Below are 27,775 nucleotides of genomic sequence, written 5' to 3'. Positions count from 1 at the left end.
GTCTTCTTCCTGAGCAGTATGATGTCCGTGTGGTCCCATGGTGTTTATACTTGCGTACTATTTTTTGTACAGATGAATGTGGTACCTTCAGGTGTTTGGAAATTGCTCCCATGGATGAACCAGACTTGTGGAGGTCTACAATTTTTTTCTAAGGTCTTGGCTGATTTATTTTGATTTTCCCATGATGTCAAGCAAAGAGGCAATGAGTTTGAAGGTAGACCTTGAAATACATCCACTGGTACACATCCAATTGATTCAAATTATATCAATTAGCCTATCAGAAGCTTCTAAAGCCATGACATCATTTTCTGGAATTTTCCAAGCTGTTTAAAGGCACAGTCAACTTAATGTATGTAAACTTCTGACCCACTGGAATTGTGATACTGTGAATTATAAGTGAAATAATCCGTCTGTAAAAAATTGTTGGAAAAATTACTTGTGTCATGCACAAAGTAGATGTCCTAACCAACTTGCCAAAACTATAGTATGTTAACAAGAAATGTGTGGAGTGGTTGAAAAACGTGTTTTAATGACTCCAACCTAAGTGCATGTAAACTTCCGACTACAACCGCATGTCACTGACAAGGACCCCCACATTTTTCACCCATCACTACATGCAATACTTCATATTCTATACATTTTCTTAGAATTCAAGCAAAATATTCCTATCACCCGAACTTGAGATTCACTTTCATAGCTGGCCTCAATCTAGATATATTGTTCCTACGACACGTCAGGTACCTGGCCCAGTACTTGCGGAACTTCTTGTCCCTGAAACCGTAGATCATGGGGCTGAGGAATCGTGGGATGATGTAGACCAGCAGGAAAAAGATGTAACGGATCTCCAGGACAAACTGTGGGAAAAGAGCGATTAGAGCTGCTTGCAGAGAGGGGACTACAAAGGCCAGCATGCACAGCAGCAGCTGCACCCCGTGGAGTAGCACTGTATTCCTTGCCCTCTTTATGGATACCAGGTCCGTGGAGGCAGCATGTGCTGTTAGCATGATCTTACAATAAGTGTAGAGCAGCGTGAGCGTCACAAAGGAGAAATAGATGCTGTCAAACGCAGCGTTCTTGTAGTAGATGGAGCGGTCCCGGAAGACGAGGGAGTGATCGCAGAAGATGGAGGTGCGAAAGAAGCCCAGGGGCTCCTTGATGAGTGTGATCAGGAGGTCAGTGAGAGGCACGGCCACCGTTAAGAACAGGATGACCACGATGAGGGCAATGGTGCGTGACACCGTGCATATGTGCCCGTAGTGTAAGGGGAAACAGATAGACAGGTAGCGCTCCACGGCCATACCGGCTAATATGAGAGGGGTGGAGCGTGTGGTCAAAACGGCAGTCATCACCAGCAGGCAGCACACGGAAGCATGGATCTTGAAGAAAATGTAGCTGACTACGTACAATGCCGTGACCAGGGTGAGCTGCAGGGCGTCATTTATGACCATATAGATGAACATGATGTAGCGCGGGTCCTCATAGAAAAAGTTATGCTTGAGGAAGGTGTGGACCATGCTTCCGTTGATGATGCTTAGGGCCAGCCACACCAGCATGGCCACAATGTTCTTGGTCAAGGCGATGCTAAAGCTGTCTTTAGGATAGCCACCACCTCCAACTGACATCTGGGATGTGAAGTTCATGTCTGGCTGTAGAGTTAATTTCCTTAATGGAGAAATTGGAGCACATTTCAAACAAATTGCAGTCAAACATTGTTTGTCTACAGTAAGTCAACATTTTTGGTTGTCATTGTAAATAAGTTAACTTGTTCTCATCTGGTAAAAGTAACATTTAAAAAAATATATAGTATCTTTCCCTTAAATGACACAAGAAGAAGCCTTGATTTTTAGCAGTCCTTTGTTAAATGTGAGGCCACAGCAAAAAAGCAATACAACTAGGAAGATTCTGTAAACTGTCTTAAACTGATTCAGTGTCTTCTTGATTCTTGAAAATGTTAGATGAGCATCAGATCTGGAAATAATTGCCACACCAATTATGCCATGTTAAGTAAAAGTAGTTATTCTACAACAAACAACAAATTCGTACAATGTTATGCTAATCCACATACTCATCTTTTAATGTTCTTAAATTGCATTAATTTTGTAAAAATGCTGATATATAGCAAATACATAGTAAATAATGTGTCAACTATTACATAATGATAATTTAAAAAGATAGTGAGTGAACTGACAAATCCCTATAGTGAGAAAGTACTGCCCTATCGTAGTACTATTCAGAACGTATTGCTCTATTAAAGCAAATTATTCACTGGCATTGCAATGAAGCATCAAAGCATCAGCATGTAAAATATTGTGTTCACTTACCTTCTGTGTAACTTACATTTGACCAAACATCCCAGATTCATGTCTGCCTTATAAAGGATTTGGGGTTTTGTTGTTATTGATAAAGGATGTTGTGATGTAAGAGGTCATGCATTAATAAGTGTCAGGAGACCATGGATATCCACCGTGTATCAAGCTTCTTTTTTTTACCCCATGCTGCTAAAATGTTCAACATGGTAAAGCATGGTGATCAAGGGACTTTCAATGACCTTCAGAGAAGAGAGCAGTATATGTTAAAACCTCTTAAGGATTCGCCCCTTTTTTTCAATTTTTGTCCAAAATGACATACCCAACTCTAACTGCCTGTAGCTCAGGACCTGAAGCAAGGATATGCATATTCTTGATACCATTTGAAAGGAAACACTTTGAAGTATGTTTAAATGTTAAATTAATGTCGGTGAATATAAAACATTAGATCTGGTAAAAGATATAATGCAAAGAAAAAACATACAAAAAATGCATTTCTGTCACGTCCTGACCATAGAAAGCTGTTATTTTCTATGGTAGAGTAGGTCAGGGAGTGACAGGTTTTTTTTCTAGTTTAGATTTTCTATGTTATGTTCTAGTTTTGTATTTCGATGTTGGGTTTTGTTTGGGATGATCTCCAATTAGAGGCAGCTGGTCATCGTTGTCTCTAATTGGAGATCATACTTAAGTAGGTGCTTTTCCACCTGGGTTTGTGGGAGATTGAGTTTGAGTAAGTGTATGTTAACTCTTCGTCACGGTTTGTTGTTTTTGTTCATTCAGTTTATTTTGTATCTATTGCATAGTTTCACAGTTAAATAAAATATGTGGAACGATAATCACGCTGCACTTTGGTCCGCTTCATCCTACGACAACCGTGACAATTTTTTTTTGCACCATCATCTTTGAAATGCAAGAGAAAGGCCATAATGTATTATGCCAGCCCAGTTGCAATTTAGATTTTGTCCACTAGATTGTAGCAGTGTATGTGCAAAGTTTTAGACTGATCCAATGAACTATTGCATTTCTGCTCAAAATTTTGTATCAAGACTGCCCACGTGTCTAATTGGTTTATTAATACATTTTCAAGTTCATAACTGTGCACTCTCCTCAAACAATAGCATGGTATTCTTTCACTGTAATAGCTAGTGTAAATTGGACAGTGCAGTTAGATTGACAATAATTTAAGCTTTCTGCCAATATCAGATATGCCTACTGAATGTCCTGGGAAATGTTCTTGTTACTTACAACCTCATGCTAACCACATTAGCCTACATTAGCTCAACCGTCCCGCGGGGGACCCACCAATCCTGTGGAGGTTTAAGGTAGGCCATGATGTGAAATTGTTCATTAAAGAATCAAAACTAAAGGCACTACTGGTTGAACATCCATCCAAGAAATCCCTAAATAATAGTACATTATTGGTAACTATATATAATAACATTAATGAATACTGGGAAGCCATTATAAATGCTAATTCGTGTTCACAAATTCTTATGAACGGATAATAAATTATTATAAATGTTATACAAGTTTATGAATTGTAATGTTATAATGCTTATATATGTTTACAAATAAAAGAATAATGTGTAGTAGTGTGAACACTATTTATAAATAGTTTATGCTATTATAAAATGTAACTCTTTGTAGTGCTGCTAATTCACAAGAATAAATAATCAAGTTTTGCAATTCAGTTGACAATTGTCAGGTTGAAGATAATGTGCGTCATTTTTGTAGCACGAAAGAGCACAGATCTGAAAAATAAATAAAAATACAACTCATTGCAATTACATTTTAACTTTTCTTCAAAGATGTGCGTTATAAGGGGAATATTATTTCACCCTGCATGATGCATGAGGCAGCTGATTCATGTGATCAGTCCAGAGTTGAAGTATTTGAAACTCACATAGGATAATGAACCTTCCCATCTATTTGAAATATTATGGTTTATTTGCACACTACTCACTGCCATTTGCTCATGCAAAATATCCCTCTATGTATTTTATCCTCCCTAATGATCAGGAATGTCATAACACAATTTGACATTTCAGTGGACTATTCCTTTAGTCCTCAATAATAGATTAGTGAACAAACCATTTAACCCTAAGTAATGTGGCATTAAACAACAGCATTACTGTTCTGTCTACAGGTTTAGTCAGTTTAACTGCAAATATATAGCCTGGTCCCAGATCTGTTTGTGCTTTTGCCTACTCCATTGTCATTGTCAAGCTAAACAATGTTTGGCATGACAATTCTATAAGGAATTGGCAAGAGAAACACACTGGAGCACACTGGCACCCAGGTTAGCAAATATATAGTTCAACTTGACTTTTGTAATGAAAGTACTGTACATATAGATCATATAATGTAAAGGGGTTGCCCAGAATTCTACTGTAACTTACATGGGATTGGTAAAATTGATATTACAGGGCCCCCTGAGTGGCGCAGTGGTCAAAGGCATTGCATTGCAGTGCTAGCTGTGCCACTAGAGATCCTGTCGCAGCCGGCCGTGACCGGGAGACCCATGGGGCGGCGCACAATTGGCCCAGCATCGTCCGGGTTAGGGAAGGGTTTGGCCGGCAGGGATGTTCTTGTTCCATCAAGCACCAGCAACTCCTGTGGCAGGCCGGGCACAATGCGCAATGCACTCTGATACGGTCGCCAGGTGTACAGTGTTTTCTCTGACACATTGGTGCGGCTGGCTTCTGGGTTAAGCGAGCAATGTGTCAAGAAGCAGTGCGGCTTGGCTGGGCTGTGTTTCGGAGGACGCATGGCTCTTGACCTTCTCCTCTCCTGAGTCTGTACGGGAGTTGCAGCGATGGTACATGACTGTAAACTACCAATTGGATACCACAAAATTAGGAAGAAAAAATTAACAATTGATATTACAGCGTATCAACTAATATTTGGCGTTATATCACTTGCACTTCTAGAGGCCTTAAAACTGAAATCCGTAAAGGGGAGAACAGTGCCACTGTTTGCCCCAGCGTCTTTGTTATTGTTTTTGTCTGCTGTTCCATTGCAATGATGTCTGAGGGAAAAAAAACAGTGTTCGTAGTTTGAAGAAACTTCTTTGTTGTTATAATATCGCAAATGGACTTGGAAGTTTCACTAGTCTCGCGTTGCCATACCTCCAAAATCACATCGTTGTCAGGCCTCCCTTAGAGATCTGGAGAATGTTGTATTGGAAAAACGGTTGAAATTTGGATTGGATGTTACATTTCACGAACTCTCCCCCCCACACACCTGTAGAAGGGGTGCTGTGTGTTATGTGCGACACTGTGTCCGGGTAGTTGTTGCCTATGCTAGTTTCAAGTGCTGGTTTTCAAGTTATCATGTGTGGCCAACAGTCTGCGATTCACATTTACTGAAATTGAAAGTGGATTACGCTGGTAAGTCAAACGTCACAACACGTTCTAAACTGCTTTGGTGACAAACACTTTTTTCCTTGTCTCCATTCATCCACATGTATGCTGGCTGTGCTATGCTACCACCAAAAATAGTCAAGATTGCCCATGATTTTTGTTTTTGTAAGGACCCCAAAAAAATGGAGGCAGTGGGAGAAACTATTCAAATAAGTAAATACAATTTAGAAAAAAACACTATTAAAAAAAACATTTTTCTATATAATAAAAACATTTTATTAGCTAGCTAGCTAGCTAGCTGGGCACAGTAGTCAACTGAGCTGTTAGCTATCTAGCTAACTTTACACACTGTTTAGCTAAGTGAAGTAAATGTAATCAGCTATCTACTGTATCTTGATGCAATCATTGTAAATTAAAAACAGTCTGCAAATGAATTTGTAGATAACAGTCATTAGAAGAGGGTGAAATTGCAGCTCCAGCTGTCAGTAAAGGGAGAGTGTAGTGCATAGGGCAGATAATATTGTGGGAGGACATTATGAAAACTTTGAGGATAGAGACATAATAGCAACACAATATTCACTGCTGTCTAATTTGTTTAATAATGAAGCCTGTTTCTTTGTGATATTATCTGTCCTCAGATACAGAATCTATGAAAGCTTGTTTTCAGATGAAGAGAGAGGTCCCAATGAATGTCCCAATAGACTAAGGGTATACAGGTTCCCCTCAGGATTTTTTAACAAGGTGATGCTGCGAGTACGACCAGGGGAGAGTCCCGGAAGTGGGCAGGGCCACCCTTTGGACTCAGAGATTTTAGCATTTTTGAACACCTGTAAATGCCATTTCCTGCAAACTAGAGCACAAAATTGCCTTATATGATAATAAATATATAAACTCAGCAAAAAAAGAAACATCCTCTCACTGTCAACTGCGTTTATTTTCAGCAAACTTAACATGTGTAAATATTTGTATGAACATAACAAGATTCAACAACAGAGACATCAACTGAACAAGTTCCACAGACATGTGACTAACAGAAATGGAACAATGTGTCCCTGAACAAAAGGGGGTCAAAATCAAAAGTAACAGTCAGTATCTGGTGTGGCCACCAGCTAAATTAAGTACTGCAGTGCATCTCCTCCTCATGGACTGCACCAGATTTGCCAGTTCTTGCTGTGAGATGTTACCCCCCCTCTTCCACAAAGGCACCTGCAAGTTCCTGGACATTTCTGGGGGAATGGCCCTAGCCCTCACCCTCCGATCCAACATTCCTGTCTTGCAGGAAATCACACACAGAACGAGCAGTATGGCTGGTGGCATTGTCATGCTGGAGGGTCATGTCAGGATGAGCCTGCAGAAAGGGTAGCACATGAGGGAGGAGGATGTCTTCCCTGTAACTCAAAGCGTTGAGCTTGCCTGCAGTGACAACAAGCTCAGTCCGATGATGCTGTGACACACCGCCCCAGACCATGACGGACCCTCCACTTCCAAATCGATCCCTGTCCAGTGTACAGGCCTCAGTGTAACGCTCATTCCTTCGACAAGAAACGTGAATCTGACCATCACCCCTGGTGAGACAAAACCACAACTCGTCAGTGAAGAGCACTTTTTGCCAGTCCTGTCTGGTCCAGCAACGGTGGGTCCGTGCCCATAGGCGATATTGTTGCCGGTGATGTCTGGTGAGGACCTGCCTTACAACAGGCCTACAAGCCCTCAGTCCAGCCTCTCTCGGCCTATTGCGGACAGTCTGAGCACTGATGGAGGGATTGTGTATGATGGAGGGATTGTGTATTCCTGGTGTAACTCAGGCAGTTGTTGTTGCTATCCTGTACCTGTCCCGCAGGTGTGATGTTCAGATGTACCAATCCTGTGCAGGTGTTGTTTCACATGGTCTGACACTGTGAGGATGATCAGCTGTCCATCCTGTCTCCCTGTAGCACTGTCTTAGGCATCTCACAGTACAGACATTGCAATTTATTGCCCTGGCCACATCTGCAGTCCTCATGCCTAAGGCACATTCCCACAGATTTATTTTATTTAACCTTTATTTAACTAGGCAAGTCATTTAAGAACGAATTCTTATTTTCAATGACAGCCTAGGAACAGTGGGTTAATAACTGCCTTGTTCAGGGACAGAACGACAGATTTTTACCTTGTCAGCTCGGGGATTCAATCTTGCAACCTTTCGGTTACTAGTTCAATGCTCCAACCACTAGGCTACCTGCCACCCAGGGTGTAACGTTTGTCGTAAGGAGTGGAAAAAAAATGCAGCGGGTAAAGTGCTCATCTTCTTATTTATTAACCTGTTGTGGTATAGGGGGCAGTATTTTAACAGCCGGATAAAAAAAATGCACTTCGAAGCATGTCAAACGCTATTAAAAATCAATTTTTATGCTATTTTTCTCGTAAAATAGCAATAATATTCCAACCGGGCGACATTATATTCATTCATAGACTGAAAGAAAAACATGGAGTCGTCTCGTACACGCGCACTCCAGTGTCATTGTTCCCTGCCTGACCACTCAAAAAAACTCCTGCTGTTTTTCGCCCAGAGACTGCAGAGACGTCATTCCACTTTCTGGCGCCTTCTGAGAGCCAATGGAAGCCTTAGAAAATGTCATGTTACAGCAGAGATGCTGTACTTTTGATAGAGATGCCCTAGAAGGAGAACTAATTGTCAGACAGGGCACTTCCTGTATGGAATCTTCTCAGGTTTTGGCCTGCCATATGAGTTCTGTTATACTCACAGACACCATTCAAACAGTTTTAGAAACTTTAGAGTGTTTTCTATCCACATCTACTAATTATATGCATATTCTAGTTTCTGGGCAGGAGTAGTAAACAGATTAAATCGGGTATGTTTTTTATCCGGCCGTGAAAATACTGCCCCCTATCCCGAACAGGTTTTAAACAGCCTGGAAAGGCCTACCTTCAAACTCAGTGCCTCTTTGCTTGACATCATGGGAAAATCAAAAGAAATCAGCCAAGACCTCAGAAAACAATTGTAGACCTCCACAAGTCTGGTTCATCCTTGGGAGCAATTTCCAAATGCCTGAAGGTACCACGTTCATTTGTACAAACAATAGAACGCAGCCATGGGACCACGCAGCCGTCATTCCGCTCAGGAAGGAGACGCGTTCTGTCTCCTAGAGATAAAAGTACCTTGGTGCGACAAGTGCAAATCAATCCCAGAACAATGGCAAAATACCTTGTGAAGATGCTGGAGGAAACAGGTACAAAAGTATCTATATCCACAGTAAAATGAGTCCTATATTGACGTAACCTGAAAGGCCGCTCAGCAAGGAAGAAGCCACTGCTCCAAAACCGCCTTAAAAAAGACAGACTACGGTTTGCAACTGCACATGGGGACAAAGATTGTACTTTTTGGAGAAACGTCCTCTGGTCTGATGAAACAAAAATAGAACTGTTTGGCCACAATGACCATTGTTATGTTTGGAGGGAAAAGGGGGATGCTTGCAAGCCGTAGAACACCATCCCAACCGTGAAGCACGGGGGTGGCAGCATCATGTTGTGGGGGTGCTTTGCTGCAGGAGGGACTGGTGCACTTCACAAAATGGATGGCATCATGAGGAAGTAAAATTATGTTGACATTTTGAAGCAACGTCTCAAGACATCAGTCAGGAAGATAAAGCTTGGTTGCAAATGGGTCTTCCAAATGGACAATGACCCCAAGCATACTTCCAAAGTTGTGGCTTAAGGACAACAAAGTCAAGGTATTGGAGTGGCCATCACAAAGCCCTGACCTCAATTCTGTAGAAAATTTGTGGGCAGAACTGACAAAGCATGTGCGAGCAAGGAGGCCTACGAACCTGATTCAGTTACACCAGCTCTGTCAGGAGGAATGGGCCAAAATTCACCCAATTTATTGTGGGAAGCTTGTGGAAGGCTACCCAAAATGTTTGACCCAAGTTAAATAATTTAATGGCAATGCTACCAAATACTAATTGAGTGTATGTCAACTTCTGACTCACTGGGAATGTGATGAAAGAAATAAAAGCTGAAATAAATAATTCTCTCTACTATTATTCTGATATTTCACTTTCTTAAAATGAAGTGGTCATCCTAACTGACCTAAGACAGGGAATTTTTACTTGGATTAAATGTCAGGAATTGTGAAAAACTGAGTTTAAATGTATTTGGCTAAGGTGTATGTAAACTTCTGACTTCAACTGTACATATCCTAACCAGAAGCCATGGATTAAAGGCAACATCCTCACTAAGCTAAAGGCTAGAGCTCCGGAAACTTGTAAGAAATCCCGCTAAGCCATCCAATGAAGGACTAAGATCGAATCCTACCACACCAGATCTGATGCTCGTCGGATGTGGCAGGGCTTGCAAACTACAGTATCACAGATTACAAAGAGAAACCCAACCGCGAGATGCCCAGTTACACGAGCCCTCCAGACGAGTTAAATTCCTTCTATGCTCGTTTTGTGGCAAGCAACACTGAAACATGCATGAGAGTGCCAAGTGTTCTGAATGACTGTGATCACGCTCTTTGTAGCTGATGTGAGTAAGACCTTTAAACAGGTTAACATTCACAAGGCCTCTGGGCCAGATGGATTACCAGGATGTGTACTCAGAGCATGCGCTGGCCAGCTGGCAAGTGTCTTCACTGATATTTTCAAACTCTACATGACCCAATCTGTAATACCTACATGTTTCAAGCAGACCACCATAATCCCTGTGCCCAGGAACACCAAGGTAACCTGCCTAAATGACTACCCACCCATAGCACTCACATCTGTAGCCATGAAATTCTTGTCATGTCTCACGTCAACATCATCATCCCAGAAACCCTGGACCAACTCCAATTCGCATGCCACCATAACAGAGCCACAGATGATGCAATCTCTACTGCACTCCACACTGACCTTTCCCACCTGGGCGAAAGGAACACATATGCGAGAATGCTGTTCATTGACTACAGCTCATCGCTCAACAACATAGTGCCCTCCAAGCTCATCACTAAGTTAAGGACCCTGGGACTGAACACCTCCCTCTGCTACTGGATCCTCGACTTCCTGACAGGCCGCCCCCAGGTGCTGAGGGTAGACAACAACACATCTGCCTCGCTGACCCTCAACACGGAGTCCCCTCAGGGTTGCGTGCCCATATCCCCTCCTGTACTCCCTGTTCAGCCACGACTGCATGGCCACGCACGACTCCAACACCATCATTAAGTTTGCCGACGACACGACGGTGGTAGGCCTGATCACCAATGACGATGAGACAGCCTACAGGGAGGAGGGCAGAGACCTGTCAGTGTGGTGTCAGGACAACAACCTCTCCCTCAACATGAGCAAGACAAAGGAGCTGATCGTGGACTACAGGACAAGGAGGGCCGAAAACATCTCCATTCACATTGATTTGGCTGTTGTGGAGCTGGTTGAGAGCTTCAAGTTCCTTGGTGTCCACATCCCTAGGGACATATCATGGTCAAAACACACCAACAAAGTTGTGAGGAGGGCACAAAAATGCCTTCTCCCCCTCAGGAGGTTGAGAAGATTTGGCATGGGACCTCAGGTCCTCAAAAGGTTTTACAGCTGCACCATCGAGAGCATCCTGACTGGTTGCATCACCGCTAGGTATGGCAACTGCTCGGCATCCGACCGTAAGGCGCTTGAAAGGGTAGTACATACAGCCCAGTACATCACTGGGGCCGAGCTCCCTGCCATCCAGGACCTCTATACCAGGCGGTGTCAGAGGAAGGCCCAGAAAATGTTCAAAGACTCCATTCACCCAAGTCATAGACTGTTCTCTCTGCTTCCGCATGGCAAGTGGTACCAGAACGCCAAGAAGGAGACCAAAAGGCGCCTTAACAGCTTCTACACCCAAGCCACAAGATTGCTGAACAGTTAATCAAATGGTTACCCAGACTATTTGCATTGACCGCCTTATTTTCTTCTTATTTATTCATATTCTTTGCACTGACTCTCTTGCACAGGCTCAATGTACACTCACTGGACTAACCACACACTCACACATACTATACTGACACTCCAACACACACACACACATTTACATTCCTTACCTTGACTACCCCGTACTTGGTAATGGTACGCCTTGTATACACACTCCTTAATGTTATTTTATTGTGTTACTATTTTTTATTTAATTTATTTAGCAAATGTTTCTTACTTTTTAAAAACTGTCATTGTTGGTTAAGGGCTCGTAAGTACGCATTTCACAGTAATGTCTACTGTAATGTAGACGCTGGGATAACAAATGAGTGCTATATATATGGGGAGTAATCAGGAAGGTGATAGTGTCCAGGTGTGCCTGTTGATGAGGCGCAAGTGTGCGTAATGATGGGTAGCAAGGGCCGGTGGAAAGTAAACCGGGATGTCAAACCCTGGAGGGGAGGAGCAGGAGTAGACGTGACGCCACCTGTTGTATTTAGCGCATCTAACAAATAAAACAGTTTAACACACAATCCATGTCTCAAGGCTTAAAAATCATTCTTTAACCTGTCTCCTCCCCTTCATCTACACTGATTGAAGTGGATTACACAAGTGACATCAATAAGGGATCATAGCCTTCACCTGGATTCACCTGGTCAGTCTATGTCATGTGTATAGCTCAACATGTGAACAATGTATGAATTTAGCTATTCTCTCATTCAGATGACAGATGCCCATAAAGCCAGGAATTCCATCATACTGTAGGCCTACGGCTGCACTGGCAATGCGAGCCCTATGATAAGTCGCAAAATGGATTCACATACACTATATGTGCAAACGTATGTGGACACCCCTTCAAATTAGTGGATTCGGCCATTTCAGCCACACCCGTTGCTGACAGGTGTATATAACAGAGCGTACAGCCATGCAATCTCCATAGACAAACATTGGTAGTAGAATGGCTTTACTGAAGAGCTCAGGGACTGTCAACATGGCACCATCATAGGATGCCACCTTTCCAACAAGTCAGTTCGTCAAATTTCTACCCTGCTAGAGCGGTCTACTGTAAGTGCTGTTATGGTGAAGTGGAAAAGTTTAGGAGCAACAACTGCTCAGCTGCGAAGTGGTAGGCCACACAAGCTCACACAACGGGACCGCCGTGTGCTGAAGCACGTAGCGTGTAAAAATTGTCTGAGTTCCAAACTACCTCTGGAAGCAACTTCAGCACAAGAAATGTTTGTCTGGAGCTTCATGAAATGGGTTTCCATGGCCGAGCAGCCGCACACAAGTCTAAGATCACCATACGCCATGCCAAGCGTCGGCTGGGGTGGTGTAAAGCTCTCAGGAATTGGACTCTGGAGCAGTTGAAATGTGTTCTCTGGAGTGATGAATCACGCTTCACCAACTGGCAGTCCGACGGACAAATCTGGGTTTGGCGGATACCAGGAAAACACTACCTGCCCGAATGCATAGTGCCAACTGTAAAGATTGGTGGAGGAGGAATAATGGTCTGGGCTGCTTTTCGAGATTCGGGCTCCATGCCAGGCCTAATAGCCCAACATCAGTGTTCGACCTTAAACCCTTTACAATTAAGATTTTTACGAATTATCTTTGAAAGACAGGGTCTTGAAAAAGGGTTGTTTCTTTTTTTGCTGAGTTTATATACAGTATATATATAAAAAAAAATTACAAAGCGCAAAAGTAAATAACATAAAGGGAGAGGAAGCAACGGAAATTTACCTTGTCAGCTCAGGGATTTGATCTTGCAACCTTTTCGTTACTAGTCCAACGCTCTAGGCTACCTGCACCGGCAGGTAGTCTAGTGCTCTTCACTTTCTCCCCAAAGAATGTAAGAGAGGTGCTCCGCCACCTTGTGGACTGGCTGCACCGCTTTGTATTTTTTTAAATATATATACTGTATATAAACTCAGCAAAAAAAGAAACAACCCTTTTTCAGGACCCTGTCTTTCAAAGATAATTTGTAAAAATCCAAACAACTTCACAGATCTTCATTGTAAAGGGTTAAAACATTGTTTCCCACCCATAAACACTTAATGAACATGCACCTGTGGAACGATCGTTAAGACACTAACAGCATACAGACGGTAGGCAATTAAGTTATGAAAACTTAGGACACTAAAGAGGCCTTTCTACTGACTCTGAAAAACACCAAAAGAAAGATGCCCAGGGAGCCTGCTCAAAGGGACTCTGTGTCACGTGCTGACCAGTAAAAGGGGTTATTTGTTATTGTAGTTTGGTCAGGGTGTGGCAGGGGGCGTTTGCTTTGTGTGTTTCGGGTTTTTGGTTTATGTTCTAGGTTATCTATTTCTATGTGTTTATCTAGCTTTTCTATTTCTATGTTAGTTTTGTCAATGACCTCCAATTAGAGGCAGCTGGTTGTTGTTGTCTCTAATTGGAAGCCATATTTAGTTGTGTTTGTTTTCACTTGTGTTTGTGGGTGGTTGTTCCAATTATAGTCTGTGCACCTTACTGGACTGTTTTCGTCGTTTGTTTTGTTTAAGTGTTTTTCCTATAATAAATAAGAAGATGAGCACTTTACCCGCTGCGTTTTGGTCCACCACTTACGACGAACGTTACAGAGCCACCCACCAAAGAAGGACCAAGCAGCGGAGGAAGGAGCAGAAGGAGAGCTATTTGGACTGGACATGGGAAGAGATCCTGGCCGGAAGGGATCGCCTCCCATGGGAACAGGTGGAGGCAATCAGAAGAGCGGAGGCAGCAGGAAAAAAGGACCAACGGCGAAATTATGAGGGAACACGGCTGGCAAGGAAGCCTGAGAGGCAGCCCCCCCCAAAAAAATGGGGGGGGGGGGGGCACACGGGGAGTTGGGGTAAGTCAGGCAATAGACCTGAGCCAACTCCTCGTGCTTATTATGGGGAGCGTTTGGCGTGGAGAGCACCGTGCTATGCGGAAGTGCGCACGGTCTCGCCCATCCGCACGCACAGTCCGGTGCGGTCGATACCAGCCCCCCGCAAGTGCCGTGCTAGAGTGGGCATCCAGCCAGGAAGGAGTATGCCAGCTCAGCATATCTGGCCACCATTGCGTCTTTTAGGCCCAGGCTACCCTGCACCTGCTCTACGCACGGCAGCCATCATTCCTCAGCACAGCCCAGTTCGCCCTGTGCCAACCCTAGGACATTATGTTATACAGTACATGCATGTTTTGTTCAATCAAGTTCATATTTATATCAAAAACCAGCTTTTTACATTAGCATGTGACTAGCATGTGACTAGCATTCCCACCGAACACTGCCGGTGAATTTACTAAATTACTCACGATAAACGTTCACAAAAAGCACAACAATTATTTTAAGAATTATAGATACAGAACTCCTCTATGCACTCGATATGTCCGATTTTAAAATAGCTTTTCGGTGAAAGCACATTTTGCAATATTCTCAGTAGATAGCCCGGCATCACAGGGCTAGCTATTTAGACACCCAGCAAGTTTAGCACTCATCAAAGTCAGATTTACTATAAGAAAAATGTTATTACCTTTGCTGTCTTCGTCAGAATGCACTCCCAGGACTTCTACTTCAATAACAAATGTTGGTTTGGTTCAAAATAATCCATAGTTATATCCAAACAGCGGCGTTTTGTTCGTGCGTTCAAGACACTATCCGAAAGGGTAAATAAGGGTGACGAGCATGGTGCAATTCGTGACAAAAAAATTCTAAATATTCCATCACTGTACTTCGAAGCATGTCAACCGCTGTTTAAAATAGCGATAATATTCCGACCGGGAATCTGTGTTTAGGTAAACAGACGAAAGAAAATAAAGCATTCGGTCGACTCGGGCACGCGCCTAAGCCCATAGTACTCTGATCGGCCACTTGCCAAAAGCGATAAAGTGTTTCAGCCAGAGCCTGCCTCGATATCGTTCAGCTTTTTCCCGGGGTCTGAGAGCCTATGGGAGCCGTAGGAAGTGTCACGTTATTGCAAAGATCCTCAGTCTTCAATAAAAAGAGCCAAGATGAAACACAATTTGTCAGACAGGCCACTTCCTGCATGGAATCTTCTCAGGTTTTGGCCTGCCATATGAGTTCTGTTATACTCACAGACACCATTCAAACAGTTTTAGAAACTTTGGGGTGTTTTCTATCCAAAGCCAATAATTATATGGATATTCTAGTTACTGGGCAGGAGTAGTAACCAGATTAAATCGGGTACGTTTTTTATCCGGCTGTGTCAATACTGCCCCCTAGCCCTAACAGGTTAAAGGCACAGTAAACTTAGTGTATGTAAACTTCTGACCCACTGGAATTGTGATACAGTGAATTATAACTGAAATAATCTGTCTGTAAACAATTGCTGGAAAAATTACTTGTGTCATGCACAAAGTAGATGTCCTTACCAACTTGCCAAAACAATAGTTTGTTAACAAGAAATTTGTGGAGGGGTTGAAAAACGAGTTTTAATGACTCCAACCTAAGTGTATGTAAACTTCGGACTTCAACTGTATGTATGGGAAGCTGTGGGGATGATTTAAGTCTTTTTACTTATTAATGATGCCGGTGACTGATGTGATATACTCCTCAATGCCATCGACTGAATCCCAGAACATATTCAAGTCTGTGCTAGCAAAACAGTCCTGTAGCTTAGCATCTGCTTCATCGGTCAACTTTGGTATTGAGCGTGTCACTGGTACTTCCCGTTTGAGTTTTTACATGTACGCAGGAAACAGGAGGATAGAGTTATAGTCAGGTTTAACAAATGTAGGGCGATTGGGAAAGATGGCGCCAACAGATAGGTCAACTCTGCTTCTAACTCCTAAGCAACTTTGCAGCATTTCGTTTTTTTTTGTGTGTTATTTCTTACATTATTAGCCCAGGAATTGTTTTGTTTTATTACATGCAACCGGAATTAACTTTTGGATATCAGAGCGGCGGTAACTCACCAACATTACGACCAGGAATACGACTTTCCCGAATTGGATCCTTTGTTCGTAACCCCCAGGGCAATTTAACTGATTTCCGAGGTTGATCCAAAACACAGCCGGCAGAGTCCATACAGCCAGCTGGATTCTCAGTATATCGCGCAGACAGGAATAAAGAACTCTCATGGAAAGTAAAAATGCGGGGGTGTATATTTCATGATTTAACCACTCATGGCGTGATTGTGATAACATACAGAATCAAACGCTGACCGTATTATAACCATGAGTGTGGTATTACCTCCCAAGATAATTCTCTTCGGTTATAGTCACAACTGTGTATATTCCCCCTCAAGCCGATACACGGCCCTCAAAGAACTTCACCAGACTTTATGCAAACTGGAAACTACATATCCTAACACCACATTTATTGTAGCTGGGGATTTTAACAAAGCAAATTTGAGGAAAACGCTACCAAAGTTATACCAACACATTGACTGTAGCACTCACACTGAGAAAACATTAGGACAATGCTACTCAGCTTTTCGAAATGCAGACAAGGCGCTCCCCCGTGGATAGATGGTAGCATTCGCGCAAAACTGAAAGCTCATTTAACCATTGCAAGGTGACTTGGAATATGGCCGAATACAAACAGTGTAGTTATTCCCTCCGTAAGGCAATCAATCAGGCAAAATGTCAGTATAGAGACAAAGATGAGTCGCAATTCAATGGCTCAGACACTAGACGTATGTGGCGGGGTCTTCCGACAATCATGGACAACAAAGAGAAAACAAGCCACGTCACGGACACCGACTTCTTGCTTCCGGAAAAGCTAAACACCTTCTTCGCCCGTTTTGAGGGTAACACGGCATGGCATCGCATGGCACACATTCTTACCGTCATTGTAAATAAGAATTTGTTAGCTCAGCATTCAACACCATAGTACCCTCCAAGCTCATTACGCTCGGGCCCTGGGTCTGAACTGGGTCCTGGACTTCCTGATGGGCCGCCTCCAGGTGGTGAAGGTATGAAACAACACCTTTCCTTTGCTGATCCTCAACACTGGGGCCCCACAAGAGTGCGTGCTCAGCAAGAGTGCGTGCCCTCCTGTACTCCCTGTTCACCCATGACTGCGTGGCCGCGCACGCCTCCAACTCAATCATCAAGTTTGCAGACGACACAATAGTAGTAGGCCTGATTACCAACAATGACAAGACAGCCTACAGAGAGGAGGTGAGGGCCCATGGGAGTGTGGTGCAAGGATAATAACCTCTCACTCAATGTCAACAACACAAAGGAGCTGATCATGGACTTCATTATATCGCAAGGGAGCACGCCCCTATCCACATTGACGGGACAGCATTGGAGCATGTGGAAAGCTTCAAGTTTCTCTGCGTACACATCACTGATGATCTTAAATGGTCCACCCACACCTGAAAATGACATCTGCTGCTTTAGATTGAATAGTCACATCTCAGTTATTGTTTTCATATCTACAAAAAAAGCACAGAGTGTGGTGAAGAAGGTGCAACAGCTCGCACTCTGAAAGTAAAGAAAATAGCTTTTTTGGATGGAAGAACTCCCAGTGCTGCTTACCTGAGATGCCATCATCACACAGTCCTTCGTAGGTGTCTGCTATGACTTCCTTTGTGTTGGAAAGAAAGGCTGAACAGTATTGGTTGTAGCCAAAATGACACTCAAAAAATTGCGAGTTTTGTTTTCAAATACATTTTTTTTCTCTAAATATTTTTTGGGGAATAAAATGCAGTTTTGCGCTCTATTACAAAATATTTGATTTAAAAAAATGTTTTTACTTTGAAGCCTCGTTTTTGCTTTCAGAACAATTATTTTTGATTGAAAATACAAGTTTTGCTCTGGACAAAAATGCATCCATTTGTTGCTAGTTGGGGAGTGGGGCTAATAGCTGAACAATAGACTATTCAACCTTTACTAAAGAATAGTCTAATAGCCGAGCTAGGTGTGAAAACCCCCCGTCTTATCACAGACCAGATTTGCCCTAACGACCAAGGGGGAGTTAGAGCACTGATTATGCTTTTGTGTCCCAATGCACTACTGTCTCTCTAACTGACAATGAATGGGCAATATAAACAAAATAATAAACTGATAATTGTGCACGACTTCGAATGAAACAAGCAGGGAGCAGGTTTCAAACCCTCAACCTTCTTGCCCGAAGTCCAGCGCGCTATTGGCTGTGCACCAAAAGTGTGCTCAAGCTGCAGAGTCGATAGAGCGCGTCCTTGCGGTAGCTTGCTACTCAATGTAATAAATTAATGACTTTTCAAATAAGTTACCTTACACTTTATGTTGGCTGACAATTTGCTAGCTACGCTGTCCTTACGAACCACATAGCTTACATACTGCTGAAATGATATGCTATCTACCTAACGTTGGTAGTTTTACATCAAACTTGACAGCATATTAACTATAGGCTATCTAACTACCCAACATTTATTGACTTGGTTATTCCCGTCATTCTTCCTCCCCGTCGGGGAATTGAACCCTGGTCTCCCGTCCGGTCTGCAAATTAATTAAGCAAGTTCCAGTCAAAAGTTTGGACACACCTACTCATTCCAGGATTTTTCTATATTTTACTATTTTCTACATGGTAGAATAATAGTGAAGACATCACAACTATGAAATAACACATAAGGAATCAGTTAAGCACAAATTCTTATTTACAAGGACAGCCTACTCCTTCCTCCCTGTCAGGGGATTGAACCCTGCTCTCCCGTCTGCACGACACAGGGATTCTTTAGCTAAATAGCCCAGGACTGTATTGCCGACCTTCACGTTGTACAGCGCCATATTTTCTGTTCCATCCTAACAGAAACCCAGAAGGTTTTTAATTTTTCTTGGAATAGAAACACCATAATATTAATACAATTAATTAAGTACCAGTCAAAAGTTTGGGCACACCTACTCATTCCAGGATTTTCCTTTATTTTTACTATTTTCTACATTGTAGAATAATAGTGAAGACATCAAAACTATGAAATAACACATATGGAATCAGTTAAGAACAAGTTCTTATTTACAAGGACAAGCCTACACATTCAGGACAAGGACAAGCCTACTCATTCATCCTCGTCGGGTAATTGAACCCGGTCTCTCGCGTGCCCTCCCCGTCTCTGGTAATAACAATATGGAAGACTATTAAATGCTTCTCAGAGATCCCCTCTGGTGGTCAAAACAGCACTAACTTGAATTAACAGAAAATGTCTGACAATTAAATGACGTGCCATAGTATGACGCAACTAAAGGAGGAACCACTGTAGTCATTCAAAAATCATGTTGAACCCTATTATTGCACATACAGTGAGTCCATGCAATTTGTGATTTGTTAAGAAAATGTTTACTCCTGAAGTTATTTAGGGGTGTCATAAAAAGGGGGTTGAATACTTAATGACTCCACACATTTCAGCTTTTCATTTAGTTATTAATTTGTAAAAAAAACTAGAAGTTAAATGAAATTCCACTTTGACATTATGGGGTATTGTGTGTGTAGATAAGTAACACAACAAAATGTGGAAAAATTCAATGGGTGTGAATACTTTCTGAAGGCACTGTACAACATGCAGTTATTCATTTAATTTAACCCTTATTTTACAAGGTAAGTTGACTGAGAACATTCTCATTTACAGCAATGACCTGGGTAATAGTTGCAGGGGAGAGGAAGGGGGATGAATGAGCCAATTGGAAGCTGGGGATGATTAGGTGGCCATGATGGTGTGAGGGCCAGATTGGGAATTTAGCTAGGACACTGAGGTTAACACCCCTACTCTTACGATAAGTGCCATGGGATCATTAATGACTACAGAGTCAGGACACCCGTTTAACCTGTTAGGGCTAGGGGGCAGTATTGACACGGCTGGATAAAAAACATACCCGATTTAATCTGGTTACCACTCCTACCCAGTAACTAGAATATGCATATACGTATTACATATGGATAGAAAACACCCTAAAGTTTCTAAAACTGTTTGAATGGTGTCTGTGAGTATAACAGAACTCAAATGGCAGGTCAAAACCTGAGAGATTCCTTTACAGGAAGTGGCCTGTCTGACCATTTCTTGAACTTCTTTTCCATCTCTATCTTTTACTAAGGATCTCTGCTCTAACGTGACACTTCCCACGTCGTCCATAGGCGCTCAGAGCCCGGGAAAAAACAGAATGTCGTCATTCCAGCCCCAGGCTGAAACACATTATCGCCTTTCTCAAGTGGCCGATCAAGGGACTCTGGGCTTATGCGCGTGACCCGACCGCCCCCGCCTTTGTGATTTTTTCCTCTGTTTGCCGAAAAGGAGATTCCCTGTCGGAATATTAGCGCTTTTCTACGAGAAAAATGGCGTAAAAATTGATTTTAAACAGCGGTTGACATGCTTCGAAGTACGGTAATGGAATATTTAGAATTTTATTGTCACGAATTGCGCCATGCGCGCGACACTTCTTTACCATTTCGGATAGTGTCTGGAACGCACGAACAAAACGCCGCTATTCGGATATAACGATGGATTATTTTGGACCAAACCAACATTTGTTATTGAAGTAGCAGTCCTGGGTGTGCATTCTGACGAAGACAACAAAAGGTAATCAAACTTTTATAATAGTAAATATGATTATGGTGAGTGCTAAACTTGCCGGGTGTCTAAATAGCGAGCCCGTGATGCCTGGGCTATGTACTTAGAATATTGCAAAATGTGCTTTCACCAAAAGCTATTTTAAAATCGGACATATCGAGTGCATAGAGGAGGTCTGTATCTATAATTCTTAAAATAATTGTTATGCTTTTTGTGAACGTTTATTGTGAGTAATTTAGTAAAATGTTAGCGAATTCCCCGGAAGTTTGCGGGGGTATGCTAGTTCTGAACGTCACATGCTAATGTAAAAAGCTGGTTTTTGATATAAATATGAACTTGATTGAACAAAACATGCATGTATTGTATAACATAATGTCCTAGGGTTGTCATCTGATGAAGATCATCAAAGGTGAGTGCTGCATTTAGCTGTCTTCTGGGTTTTGGTGACATTATATGCTGGCTTGAAAAATGGGTGTCTGATTATTTCTGGCTTGGTACTCTGCTGACATAATCTAATGTTTTGCTTTCGTTGTAAAGCCTTTTTGAAATCGGACAGTGTGGTTAGATTAACGAGAGTCTTGTCTTTAAATAGCTGTAAAATAGTCATATGTTTGAGAAATTGAAGTAATAGGATTTTTAAGGTTTTGAAAATCGCGCCACAGGCTGCAAGTGGCTGTTACGTAGGTGGGACGCAAGCGTCCCACCTAGCCCATAGAGGTTAACGTGCCATCTGAAAGACGGCGCCATACACAGGGCAATGTCCCCAATCACTGCCCTGGGGCATTGGGATATTTTGTTAGACCAGAGGAAAGAGTGCCTCCTACTGGCCCTCTAACAGCATCTGGTATCCCATCCAGGATCCAACCAAGACCAACCCTGCTTAGCTTCAGAGCCAAGCCAGCAGTGGGGTGCAGGGTGGTATGCTGCTGATGTAACTATACGTAGTTATCCACACACTGACAATTGTATGTGCATTCATATGCATTGTCTCTCAAGCTATAAAACTACAGTACCGGTATATTGTTTAGAGAAAGCTATTTTAAATGAGCCAAACTTTTCTCTAGATACAATCCAAAGATATTATGTTGTGGGATCTATAGCAGTGAAACATCCCCCCAAAAATGACTACGCAATTTTCGAATTTAACAAACTACCTCAAGATTGTAATTTTTCTTGTTCATCGCAAGTGACTCGCAATTTTGGATAATGTCACGTCCTGACCAGTATAGAGGATATTTTGTTATTGTAGTTTGGTCAGGACGTGGCAGAGGGTAGTTTATTTATGTATTACGGGGTTTTTGGTCACTGGTCTATGTTTGTATTTCTATGTGTATATTCTAGGGTAGTTTTTCTATGTGTAGGTTGGGTGCTGGACTCTCAATTGGAGGCAGGTGTTTCTAGTTGCCTCTGATTGGGAGTCCTATAAATAGGTGTGTGTTTTGTTTGTCACTTGTGGGTAGTTGTTTGAGAGCTCTGCTTTTGTTGAGCCTGCGTCTCTGTTCCTGTCGTTAGTTTGTTTATTGTTTTTCCGTGGTGTTCGCATTTTTTCTAATAAATATGTTGAGCACGCAACCCGCTGCATTTTGGTCCCATTCTCTCTTCCACGACAGCTGTGACAGATAATGTGTTTTCTTACATTATTTGAACAAAATCTTGGTCAAATAGAATGTTTTTTCTATCATAGAGAACTTGAGAGATGTTACATTCCGCATTGGGCAATGGTAAAACAACAAGTGAAGTACTGAATCAGTATTTCACAATTCAAATAATCATTATTTGTTTCTAGTGTAAACTTATTGATATAGTACCTCTGATGAATGCATTTAGTTTATTCAACAATTTATTAGAAAAGAGAGGAAAATAACAAATCATAATTCTATTCCTATACAAAAAGTCATACAAAGTATGCATTTACTATACAGTGCAATTCCTTTTCCTTTTATATTTTTAAACATTTATCATATACTGTAAATTGTATCACTAACTACTTTTTATTTTAACCTGCTTTATTTTCTCCCTCTTCACTATGATTGACTCGATGCGACATCCCCTTACACCGGTCACTAACAAAATACCTTTTCAGATACATCCGGAACTCCTTGTCCCGGACGCCATAGATGATGGGGCTGAGGAACCTGGGGAGCATATAGACGATAAGGTAATTGGCGAAGCGAATCTCCAGGATGCGTCCGGGTAAGATAAAATGCAAGACAGTCTCCACGGTGGGGGAGATGTAGGACAGCATGCACATGAGGAGTTGCCCTCCGTGGAGCATGATGGTGTTCCTGGCCCGCTGGGCAGACTGCTTCTCTGAGGACAGAACCCTGGCCACGAACAGGATCCGCAGGTAGGTGTAAACCAGGGTGAGGAAGACACAGGAGAAGTAGATGGTGTCGAAGGCTTGCCTCTTGTAGGTCAGAATGGGGTCCTTGAAGACGTTCTGCCTCAGACAGAACACGCGTGTTTGGAAGAAGCTCAAAGACTCAGTGGCCATGGTCACAAAAAGGTCGGTGATGTCGGGCACCACACAGATGAACCAGATGAAGCCGATAAGGGTGTAGGTGCGGCGTGCCGTGCAGATCTGAGCGTGGCGGAGGGGGTTGCAGATGGAGATGTAGCGCTCAATGGCCATGCTAGCTAGGTTGACTGGGGAGGTCCTGGTGGTAAAGACAGCCACAAGGATGAAGAAGCAGCAGAAGGACACGTTAATGGTGTAGAATATGTAGCTCAGCACGAACAGGGTGGTGGTGACAGTGAGCTGGATGGCGTCGTTGATGACCATGTGGATGAAGAGGATGTAGCGCGGGTTCCCGTAGAACACACGGTTCCTGAAGAAAGTGGCCACCACGATGCTGTTGATGTAGCTGAGGCTGAACCACACCAGCACCACGATCAGGTTCTTCACGAAGGCAGTGGTGAACGTGTCTCTCTGAAATATCTGCAGGGCATAGCTCATATTTCCTAGTGGACCAGCCGATGAGTTCATAGTTCCTAGGCTGGGAACACAGAGAGAAAGAGAGGGAGTATGAGATTGGAAAATCATTAAAAAAATATTGAATACATTTTATAACCTGTGGAAGTAAAATAACTACAGAATGTCACCTCAAACAGTTTGAAATGTCATGTCTATATACAAAACTGTACAAATGTTATGATGTTTTTAATCACTATGCCTAACATAGGCTAAATAAACATTGAAGTGGAAACTAGTATGAGTCCTTTTTTTGAAGTTTCCCTTTACTTTTTTTACAGCCAATAGAGCATAAATGTTGACAATACACACGCATTGTCACATATACTCCCTCTCCGGCACTCGAGGTCGTCAGGCTGCTCATTATTATGCACACTTGTCACCATCGTTATGCACATCAGCCCATCATCAGACTCAATCACCTGCCTGATTACCTTCCCTATATATGTCACTCCCTTTGGTTCCTTCCCTCTGCGTTATTGTTTCTGTTCAGTAGTTCCATTCGTGACTCTTGTTTTGTTCCTTGTGTTGTTTATTATTAAAAGTCACTCCCTGGACTTGCTTCCTGACTCCCAGCGTACACGTTACAGAATAACGGCTCACCAAAGGAGAGTATCAGGGATTTTTTTTGAGAGTGTAGGTGACGTCGGGTCCGGGTGTCGCAACCGGGAATGCCTCCAAGACCCGCTTGTCCCGTCAAGAGTACATTGTCGAGTCTACCGAGGATGCCTGGGACCGGCTCGTCAGGCTCCCGCGCCTCAGCCGGCTCGACAGGTTCCTGGTCCTCAGGACCGTTCCTCTGGTCGGCATCCTGCGGCTGGAGCTGTGCATCAGGGAGGAGATACTGTCTCGTATACTCCCTCTCCGGCACTTGAGGTCGTCAGGCTGCTCATTATTACGCACACCAGTCACCATCGTTATGCGCATCATCAGACTCACCTGGACTCAATCACCTGCCTGATTACCTTCCCTATATATATTTTTAAATTGTATTTATTTCACCTTTATTTAACCAGGTTTCATGTCTGTATGCTACTCGTGTTTCTTTGTTTTGTTCCTTGTTATTTATTAAAAGTCACTCCCTGAACTAGCTTCCCAACTCCTAGCGTACACGTTACAAGCCTGTCCTAAAGAACACAGATGTTTTGGACTAAGAATACAACAGCTTTGAATACTTGCTTCAAGGAATACAGTTCTTGGCATTACAAGTTACTTTTTCGAAAGGTCTCACTGCAGCAAGGTACAATACGTTGCTGTTAATGTCAAACTATTTTGCAAAGTGACACTAAGCGCCAAGTTCATTAGTAGTCAAAACAATAATCCAAGTAATGCAGTGTATTTTAAAGCAAATGTTTTTTTACTGCATTGCAGTACACATCCCTCAGCTGTTTACTGAAACAGTGGTGGGGTAAATGCTTTATCTTTTTAACTGCAGATTGCCCTAATAACAATCATATAATTGAGGAAAAAGTTCAGCCTTTAAGTATTCATATGAAATTGAAATCTATGCATATCATACATTTTAAGTCTTCTGTGCCACTGTTTATATAATGGGTTGAACCCATTCAGAATATCACTGAATACAATTTTTGGTACTTTAAGTCACATATTTACATTTGGAATTAATGGCTGCATTTACACAGGCAGCCAAATTTCTGATATTTTTCAATTGGTATTTTAACCAATCAGATCAGCTCGGATGTGATTGGTGAAAATACCAATTACTGAGGGAAAAAAAACAGAATTGGTCTGCCTGTGTAAACGCAGCCTAAGTTACATATTTAGCTGCCAAAAAAGTACCTAATTGCAGGTGTATATGCTGAAAGTCACATTCTTTATGGGAAATAAAATTAATATTGTGCCATAAAGGCAAAGCTTTGTTATTCAGAATAATGTAGCAGATTGGTATAGACCTGAATGTACATATGAATAGACCATAAATGCTTAGATTGATATTAAGTGAGCTTCTTTAAGGAAATGGCTTTCTCACTGAATCACAAATTGTATTGCAATTAAATCGGTGTTCAACATACACAGCACAAATAACAACCTTTCACCTCACCTTAGTATCTGTGGAAGGAAAATGTGTATAGTCTTTCATTCCAAGAAATGTCCACTTACCTCATCCCACTTTAGTTGCATAGGTACCAAGCAGGTAGGAGCTGTCTTATAAACACTTGATTCTGATGTCATCATTGAGTACGTAGTAGAGAAAAAACAATCCATAATGCATGTCCATGGATTGGCTCTGATAAGCATAACCTTAGGAATGTTGCACAACAAACTAGGTGTGCAAAACAATTAAGGCTAAATATAGATAGTTGTTTGAACTGTGTTTGGAATAACACTTGCCATGGAATATGCGAGGAGGCAAGCAGTGTATTTTGTCATGCAGTGAATCTGTGTTTGAAATTCACTGCTCCCCTGAGGGACCTTACAGATAATTGTATTTGTGGGATACAGAGATGAGGTAGTCATAACAAAAATAATGTCAAACACTATTATTGCCCACACAGTGAGTCCTTGAAACTTATTATGTGACTTGTATTCTTACTCTAGAACTTATTTAGGCTTAGATTAACAAAGGGGTTGAATACTTAATGACTCAAAACATTTCAGCTATTAATTTTTTATAAATTAGTATAAATGTTGGTAAAAAATATTCTACTTTGACATTATGGGGTATTGTGTGTAGGCCAGTGGCAAAACAAATCTCTATTTAATCAATTTTAAATTCAGACTGTAACACAATAACATTTGAAAAAAGTCAAGGGGTGTGAATACTTTCTCAAGGCACTGAAGGTACACTGAAGAACATTTGGCAGCGATTACAGCCTCCAGTCTTCTTGGGTATGATGCTACATGCATGGCACACCTGTATTTGGGGAGTTTCTCCCATTCTTCTATGCAGATCCTCTCAAGCTCTGTTAGGTTGGATGGGGAGAGTTGCTGCACAGCTATTTTCAGGTCTCTCCAGAGATGTTTATTCAGGTTCACGTCCGGGCTCTGGCTTGGCCACTCAAGGACATTCAGAGACTTGTCAGGAAGCCACGTAAAAAGTAACACAATAATATAACAATAGCGAGGCTATATACAGGAGGTACCGGTACCGAGTCAGTGTGCGGGGGTACAGGATAGTTGAGGTAATTTGTACATTTAGGAAAGGGTGAAGTGACTATTCATACACTGCTCAAAAAAATAAAGGGAACACTAAAATAACACATCCTAGATCTGAATGAATGAAATAATCTTTTCTTTACATAGTTGAATGTGCTGACAACAAAATCACACAAAAATAATCAATGGAAATCCAATTTATCAACCCATGGAGGTCTGGATTTGGAGTCACACTCAAAATTAAAGTGGAAAGCCACACTACAGGCTGATCCAACTTTGATGTAATGTCCTTAACCTGTTAGGGCTAGGGGGCAGTATTTACACGTCCGGATAAAAAACGTACCCGATTTAATCTGGTTATTACTACTGCCCAGAAACTAGAATATGCATATAATTATTGGCTTTGGATAGAAAACACCCTAAAGTTTCTAAAACTGTTTGAATGGTGTCTGTGAGTATAACAGAACTCATATGGCAGGCAAAAACCTGAGAAGATTCTGTACAGGAAGTGCCCTCTCTGACCATTCATTGGGCTTCTTGACTCTTTTTATTGAAAACTTAGGATCTTTGCTGTAACGTGACACTTCCTACGGCTCCCATAGGCTCT

The 27,775-nt window shown here is 42.1% G+C and overlaps 2 protein-coding genes across 2 annotated transcripts; both read right to left on the bottom strand.

The window, feature by feature from the left end:
• Positions 1-668: 668 nt before the first annotated feature.
• Positions 669-1,745, bottom strand: LOC106582597 (odorant receptor 131-2). The gene has a single exon (XM_014165832.2). It carries the CDS (start codon positions 1,638-1,640, stop codon positions 669-671), a length of 972 nt encoding a protein of 323 aa, XP_014021307.1. The 5' UTR covers positions 1,641-1,745.
• Positions 1,746-23,076: 21,331 nt separating this feature from the next.
• or90a1 (odorant receptor, family 90, subfamily A, member 1) lies at positions 23,077-24,072 on the bottom strand. Its single transcript, XM_014165831.2, has one exon. It carries the CDS (start codon positions 24,064-24,066, stop codon positions 23,077-23,079), a length of 990 nt encoding a protein of 329 aa, XP_014021306.2. The 5' UTR covers positions 24,067-24,072.
• Between the last annotated feature and the right edge of the window lie 3,703 nt (positions 24,073-27,775).

The sequence above is a fragment of the Salmo salar genome, chromosome ssa22 (genome assembly GCF_905237065.1).
Source record: "Salmo salar chromosome ssa22, Ssal_v3.1, whole genome shotgun sequence".
Classification (NCBI taxonomy): Eukaryota; Metazoa; Chordata; class Actinopteri; order Salmoniformes; family Salmonidae; genus Salmo; species Salmo salar.
This window is presented reverse-complemented; position numbering and strand designations above follow the sequence as displayed.